The 7645-nt window shown below is 35.5% G+C and overlaps 1 protein-coding gene across 2 annotated transcripts; it reads left to right on the forward strand.

The window, feature by feature from the left end:
• The first annotated feature begins 782 nt into the window (after positions 1 to 782).
• On the forward strand, positions 783 to 6266 carry LOC104114955 (TOM1-like protein 6). 2 transcript variants are annotated; one of them, XM_070181668.1, is made up of 10 exons: positions 783 to 928; positions 1023 to 1155; positions 2341 to 2419; positions 2647 to 2749; positions 3079 to 3188; positions 3539 to 3702; positions 3817 to 3898; positions 3980 to 4065; positions 4210 to 4491; positions 4968 to 6266. In XM_070181668.1, the coding sequence occupies exons 1-10, from the start codon at positions 925 to 927 to the stop codon at positions 6034 to 6036; spliced, it is 2112 nt and encodes a 703-aa protein (XP_070037769.1). In that variant the 5' UTR covers positions 783 to 924; the 3' UTR covers positions 6037 to 6266. The 2 variants fall into 2 exon arrangements, with proteins under 2 accessions (XP_070037769.1, XP_070037770.1); XM_070181669.1 differs by having other exon boundaries at positions 803 to 1155.
• The last annotated feature ends 1379 nt before the right edge of the window (positions 6267 to 7645 follow it).

The following is a 7645-nucleotide window of genomic DNA, read 5'->3' on the forward strand; positions in this document are numbered from 1 at the left end:
GTAAAGTTACTCATTATCCAGCAAAAAAGGGAAAAAGAATAAAAGGATTACTCAATATCGCAAAAGGAACAAATAAAGGAGATATCATATACTATGTATTTATCTTATCACCAAAGTGCAGAGTTACGATTGCAACTTGTGATCATATCAAAATTCCTCCTTTATTTTACGTTTTTTCTCCCACTATCACAAACTTCTATCATCTAAAAATAGAAAAAATATAAAGACAAACATATTACTATTGGAGATGCAGTCTAACAAGTATAACTTCGACATGATCTAAACAAGAAAAAATATCCAAATATACCCCGTTATTCCCAGTGGATCTAGGGAGGGTAGTATATACGCGCACCTTACCTTACCTTGTAAAGGTAGAGAGTCTATTTCCGGAAGACCATTCGCTCAATAAAACATACTTTTTTTAACGATATTTCAGGATTATTATATTTGTGTCATCAGTAAATCATTTGCCTTGTTGATCGAAAGAGTTTCACATATTAAAATACTTAAGACATAAAATCCAAGTTTATATATTTATTTTTTATTATGATTTAAAGTTAATATCCATTATACTCTTAGTTGGAACTTATTTTTTGTATTATGAATAAAAGTTAATACAAAATGATTTGTTAACAATAAAATTAGGAATTACCCTAAAACACGAGAAAGAGTTCATTGTTTAATAGGACTCACGGGATTCGAATTGGGTTTAGTCCTAAGCTAAAAGTCGGCCGAGTGGAAAAACCCGAAAAAAAAAAAGCGCGAGTGGAGAACACACATAAAGGATCACGCGTGACTCGTTCCAAGAAAAGAAGAGACACCAAAGAAGCTGAGAGAACAAGAAGGGAAAGAAGGAAAAGAAGACGAAATTCCCGCAAAGAGAAAAAGGCAAATAAACCAAGAGAAAACGAGTTTTTCTCAAAAATGGGTATATAGAGAATTCAAGAACTCTGAAAAGAGAGTTTTCTGTAATTCTTTTTTTCAAGAAAGATTTAAAAAAATGATTTCATCATTGGGTGCAGCTTCATCTTCATCATCTTCATCTTCATCTTCATCAGCAGCAGTTCGTGTTGAAAAGGCAACAAGCGAGTTCTTGATTGGTCCTGATTGGACTATCAATATTGATATTTGTGATACCATCAATTCTAACCATTGGTAATTTTTCCTCCTTTTTTTTTTCACATATTAGCATACCCTTTTTTGTATATTTTTTGCTTTTTCTGGGAAGGGAGAAAGTTGGCTTTTTTTTTTTCTTTTTTTTTTTTTTTTATATATATGGGGTTTGCTTTTTAAATTTTTTTCTTGTAATTTTATTCATGTGTTTTGTTTCTGTATTTGTTTGATGGTTAATTTTGTGTAAATTTTTGCTTTTTCTTTGTTGTTGGATGGTGGGAGGGGAAAAAGTTGACTTTTCTCATATGGGGTTTGCTCTCCTTTTTTTTTTTTTATAAAAAAAATCTGTGTTTCTCGTAAGCTTCCTTCATGTGGGATTTTGGTTTTGTATTTGTTTGATGGTTAATTTTGGGTGTGTGTGTTTTGAAGTTAATGAAAAAAGGGTACTTTGCATTTCTGAATTATGATTATCTGAAGTACTCATGTGGGTTTTCATTTTAGTATGGGTAATTTTGTGTCGGTTTCTTTTAAGTCAACGGAAAAAAGTGTTCTTTTCATCTTGCTGTTTCCTTTCCATGTGGGTTTGCATTTTAGTTTGGGTAATTCTGATTTCTGAAAATTTGAAGTTTTGTTTGGGCTTTATACAGCCAAGAACTGAACTTTATGTTAGTAAATTTATACAGTATTCTTATTTGCCCTGTCGGAGCTTTTGATAGTTAGAGAACATGGATGAAGAAAGTAACTTTTTTCCAATAGTTGTTGAATTATCCAGCTTCACCTGTGTGTACCCAAGAATTTTTAAGGGGAGCATTTTCTTAATTGTTTCTTGTTGGTCTTGAATTATTATCTAAGAAAGGTGAATCGTCTGTATCTTGTCTTTAAGAAAGTCCTAAACTAGTTGGGATCGTCTATATGAAGAGTCTGTATCCATTCTGCTCGACTCGTGCCCATTTTATTAGTACTAAAATAAATTGCTTCTTCAAGGAAAATAGGAATTCTCAATAATTAGTTTTTTGAACATCAAACTTATCCCCCATATGGGTATACAAGTCTCTAACCGGAATTAAAGGACTCTGTCAAACACGGAACCCAATTATGTGTCGTATTATCATCCTTATTTCGTGCAATATTCTCCATTGCTTGAAGTTGATGTAAACTATATGCATATAGCTAGAATAAGTGAAGAACAAATTAAGGTCTGATTTAACTCTCGCTACACTATACCAGGTTAGCAAAAGATGTTGCCAAAGCCGTGAAGAAGAGGTTGCAGCACAAGAACCCCAAAGTTCAGCTACTTGCTTTAACGGTAAGTCTGTTGGAACCTCCCCCTTTATATAATTTACAGTCAGTTAAACTACGTTAGGGCCATATAAATAGAGCTCAGCAGAATAGTATTTCTTTTTCTTGCTATTTACATTCAATCTCTTTTAAGGCTGTTTAGCTGCGCTTAAATTTTGATGGTTTTTTAATGACTTTTTTTTTTTGGGGGGGGGATAAGGATTAATGACTATTCTTCTTGCACTTCCCTTACAGCTTTTGGAGACAATGGTGAAGAACTGTGGCGATAATGTGCACTTTCAAATAGCTGAAAGAAGCATATTGCAAGACATGGTCAAAATTGTAAAGAAGAAGGCAAGTTTCTGTTCAAAGTACTCGGGTTCTTTCTGATTAGATGCACAGAATGTCTCAAGCTGAATTTTCATATGGTATAGTAATATATGGATTATGGGATACTTTCTTGTTGTACTTTAGTTATCACATTTTTATAACGGAATTAGAATTATTACCAATGTAATACCTGTTTAAGCTAGAAATGTGTTCTCGTGCTGCTTGGGACCATTATTGAAGAATATTAGCTTTTTGGTCATTGTGATTTGTGCATTACTTGATCTCAGTTTTGAGTGTCCGCTTGACCCTTGCATTTTAACTTTTTTCCTGCCACTCTTTGTATGGTTTTGCAGACAGATATGCATGTTAGAGATAAAGTACTAGTACTACTGGACTCTTGGCAAGAGGCATTTGGTGGCCCTGGAGGAAAGTATCCCCAGTACTATTGGGCTTACGAAGAATTGAGGGTTAGTAACTCGATATAAAGTTTTAGTTCAAAATCTTCTTTTATGAGTTATAGGCTTGTAATTCCACTGAGATACTCGTATGACATTGATTTGTTGGCTTGAAACATTACTTTTGATATGTATAGTCTCTTTTTCCAATGATCAGTTGGGAAAGGGATTTATGCAATTCATTTCTGTGTTTTGATATTTTTAATGGAATTGTTGAGATGTTTTTGCCTTTGGTTCTTTCATTTGTTTTTCTTTCCTATGGGGAGGGGTGGAAAATTTGGCGAACAAGTGAATGTCATACTTAAACGCTTATTGGAGAAGTTCCTTTTCTAGTAACCATCTTTGTGTCACGATCATTGCAGCGTGCTGGCGTTGAATTTCCCAAGCGTTCATTTGATACAGCTCCAATTTTTACTCCACCTGTTACTCATCCTGCACCAAGACAACCTCAACCTGGTTATGGAATGCCAAGCAATTCCTCAACAAGACTTGATGAGGCCATGGCAGCAGAGATGGCAAACTTAAGGTAAGTTGACGTACGCCTTGTCAGACCTATTGATCCTATGTTGTTGCACTCTATAAATTGGTTTGTTATGATTTACTTTATCATATCCTTTGTCCTAACTGTTTTACCTTGCAGCTTGTCCAGCATAAATTCTATGAAGGAAGTTGCTGATCTGTTGGCTGATATGCTACAAGCCGTGATTCCAGGTGATCGCTTGGTAAGTAACTTCTCTCACTCTTCCTTCATTCACCTCATTAATGGAACTTCTTTAATCCTTTTCTATCTTTGTTTTGTATAGGCTGTACAAGATGAAGTTATAGTTGATCTTGTCGACCAGTGTCGCTCTAACCAGAAGAAGTTGATGCAAATGTTGACCACCACCGGGTAATTCTCCATCTTTTGTTTCTTATGGTGTTCATGGGAAAGATATTGACGCAAGTGTTAACTAGACTGGTATTTGCTATTTCTTTTCTTTCTTTTTCAGCATATTTTCATCACCTCTTAAAAGTTGCTCTGGTTTGTGATTAGGGATGAAGAACTTCTGGCTCAGGGTCTTGAATTAAATGATAACCTCCAAATGGTGCTGGCTAAACATGACGCAATAGCTTCTGGTTCTCCACTTCCAACTGAAGTCCCAAACAACAACATCTCAGCTAGAGAAATGCATGATCCAAGCCTCAAACCTGCTGAAGTTAAACCACCTACTCCAGCAGCAGATGCAAAACCTTCTGCACCAGTTCTTGCACCAACAGCTGGTCAAATTGATGAAGAGGAAGATGAAGAAGATGACTTTGCCCAGTTAGCTCGAAGGTAAATATCGAAATTACAAAACCTGCATTTACTTCCAATATAAAACAATTCATTGCTCTTATGCAGAGCTGTGGATGCATGACGGAGATCAAGATTTTCAGGCTAATACTTTCATAGGAAGGAAATTTTTTATATAGTCGTGACCGTTATTGTACTTCTTAATTGTCGTTTTGGTTTTCCAAAAGGTTCAGATGGTTGAAGAAAGGAAAGGGGGTGGGTGGTTCTCAATATAAAGGCTAGTGACTTTTATTTGGATTTAATCACGGCAATAGCCTCTTGCAGAAATGCATGGTAAGGCTGCATACATAAGATCCAATGTGGTCCGGTCCTTCCCTGGACCCCGCACATAGCGGGAGCTTAGTGCACTATGTCTCCCTTAAATGTTATTGGAAGTCAAAAGTACTTTCTGTGATTTATGATGTATTTATAGCTTTGGTCTGTCCTCTCTAATGAAGTTGTCGCTTGTGCTGATGCAGACATTCAAAAACAAGTCCAGCAGCGCAAACAAGTGAAGGTATGGTCTCTGCCAATAATAGCAATTCTACGGGAGAATCACTGGATCCTGTCACAAGCAATGCATTGATTCTTCGAGATCCACCTCCAACTGCTATGCCCACGAAAGAACAAGATATAATTGATCTCTTGAGCCTGACCTTGTCATCAAGTATATATCCCGAGACCCCACAAAATTCTGCTTCAGCCAATCATAGCACGCATCAGGAGCCTGTTGCCTCAACCACGCAAGGGAATCCATATGCATCTCAAGCTTATCTTGGATATCAAGATCAGAGCTTTAACAGTTATGTAGCTCCTTGGGCTCAGGCTCAGCCCCAACCCCAACCTCAATCTCAGTCACAACCTCAGTTTCGTCCTCAATTTCAATCCGCAGCCCAACCTCAATATCATCACCAATTTCAAACCCCAACCCAAGCCCAGTTCCAGGCCCAGGCCCAGGCCCAACCTCAGGCCCAGTCTCTGCATCAACCTCAATCGCAACCTCATCCTCGGCCTCAACCACAGTATCCCCAAGAATCATCATTACAATCTCAGCATACCTCGCAACAGCTTCCACAATCTCCTTTACAACCTGAACTGAACCAACAACCTAGAACTCAGCTAGAACTTCATTCTCAGCCTCAACAATTACCGCCACGTGCTCAGACTCAATTCCCACAGTACTCTGCTTATCCGCCTCCACCTTGGGCATCAACTCCCGGATATTTTAGCAATCCGAATCATTCAACTAGACCTTCCTACATGTACTCAACTCCACAAAACACATCCATGCCTTTGCAAGGTCCTAGACCTGTACAGAATGTTAACTCAATTCCTACTATGGGAAGCAATGGTGTAGCTATCAATGGGGATGCACAGATTCGGTCTAGCCCCAAGACGACATCCTCTGCTGCTGGACAAAAACCCTTCATTCCATCTTATAGGTTATTTGAAGATCTTAATGTTTTTGGTAACGGGGATCAAAGACACAACTCATCTTCTGGTGTATCAGGAACTAGCAGCCAAAGTATGGTTGGCGGACGAAAATGACAAGTATTTGTGGCACATCTTCTATACCATGCTGCCAATATGATGTACATGAGTGGACCTTCCCTCCCCCGCCCCTCACTTCTTTTCGGTTTTTTTGAAGTTTGCAGATGGAATAGTTTATAAGATTGATTTGATTCTAGCCATTGGCATTTTACATATTTGATGCTTATGTTATGCCACAGTTATTTTAACCCCTTTAGGGTGATGAGGTTTGATATTTGTTTCTGCAATTTCCATGGAGTTATGTTTTCCCCTTCCTTCATTGTGGATTAACTTGTGTTGGTTTTACTTGAATTCACAAGGGGGAACACGAAAGAAGGGCTATTCCGGGGCATCAAGTGTATGTAGGCCTATCAGCCGAAAATAGTCTAAAAGGGACGGTTATAAGGCATCATCTAGGGGGCCTGTTTTCGGCTGGTCATAACTAGAACTCTTAGGGTTTGTTTGGAAAGTCGTGTTACCTACCCGTGTAATTACTAGGGTAGTAATTACACACCCTGTAATTACATAGTATAATAATTATAATGACTTTTTTGTTTACCAAAGCGTAATTACAGTATAATTTTCACCATTATGTTTGGTTGAACAAGTTTAATTACATAGCTAAATAAATTTTTGTTCAGATTAACTTATCAAATATATTAAGAGCATGTTTGGAAAGTAACATAAGAATTGAATTTGGGTGTAAATGGATGTAATTACACAGTTTGACATGTTTGTCTGGCCAAGTAATTATTTGGTCAGCATGGAATTTGGAGTAATTTAGAGGGTATAATTGCACTTTCCAATTCTCAAGGAGGAGGTAAAAATTGGTGGTAACTACACTGTGCAATTACAAGGTATTGTAAATTTTCTAATTTCTTTTATTTTTCTTTTTCATTTTCAAATATAGTAAGTACTATTCTTTTTCCAAAATTTCTTTTGTATCTCTTATTCTCATTTTTACCCTTCCAACATGTTGCTTATGATATGCTTCCATATAATTTTGCAACTTCTCACATTTTGCTTCTTCTTTTTCTATTTTCTTCATTTTTCTTTGTTATTAAATACAATTTCGTGTTTCACTAGCTTCATTTTCTATTCTTTACTATAAAATAATTATCAAGAAAAAAATACCTTTTAAACTCCTATTTATCTTTTTGTTATTTAAAAAGTACAACAAATCATAAATTTCATTTTACTCATATGAGTTGGTAAAATTTTTAATTTATAATTTTATTAATTATTTTAAGTTAAAATATTATTTATTTGAAAGATAGTCAAGATACCGATAATTTTTTCTGATATAAGTTACCAATTTATAATTATTTAATTTTTCTTAAATATAGTTGAAATACCTGATTATAAATAATATCCAACATTTATTATATAAACATGTATTTATCACACATTAATGAGTTAGTAAAGACATTAAATTGTTATTGCAATTTTGATTAATTCATCTAAGTAATGATTTATTTATTTGGAAGCTACTTACTACTTTAAAGATATTATTTATCAATTTATAATTATTTAATATATTTCGATTGGTTAATTTGAAAAAAATATTTATTTAATTATGTAATTACACTTGTCCAACCAAATATGATAGTGAGAATTATAATATAAT

This window comes from Nicotiana tomentosiformis, chromosome 7 (assembly GCF_000390325.3).
Source record: "Nicotiana tomentosiformis chromosome 7, ASM39032v3, whole genome shotgun sequence".
Classification (NCBI taxonomy): domain Eukaryota; kingdom Viridiplantae; phylum Streptophyta; class Magnoliopsida; order Solanales; family Solanaceae; genus Nicotiana; species Nicotiana tomentosiformis.

Excerpts from the sequence above, each read along its gene's own strand:
- LOC104114955 (XM_070181669.1), top strand. The coding sequence starts at position 1,001 with ATGATTTCATCATTGGGTGCAGCTTCATCTTCATCATCTTCATCTTCA. Across the intron at positions 4,066-4,209 it reads CAAATGTTGACCACCACCGG|GGATGAAGAACTTCTGGCTC; the intron begins GTAATTCTCCAT and ends GTTTGTGATTAG. Across the intron at positions 4,492-4,967 it reads TTTGCCCAGTTAGCTCGAAG|ACATTCAAAAACAAGTCCAG; the intron begins GTAAATATCGAA and ends GTGCTGATGCAG.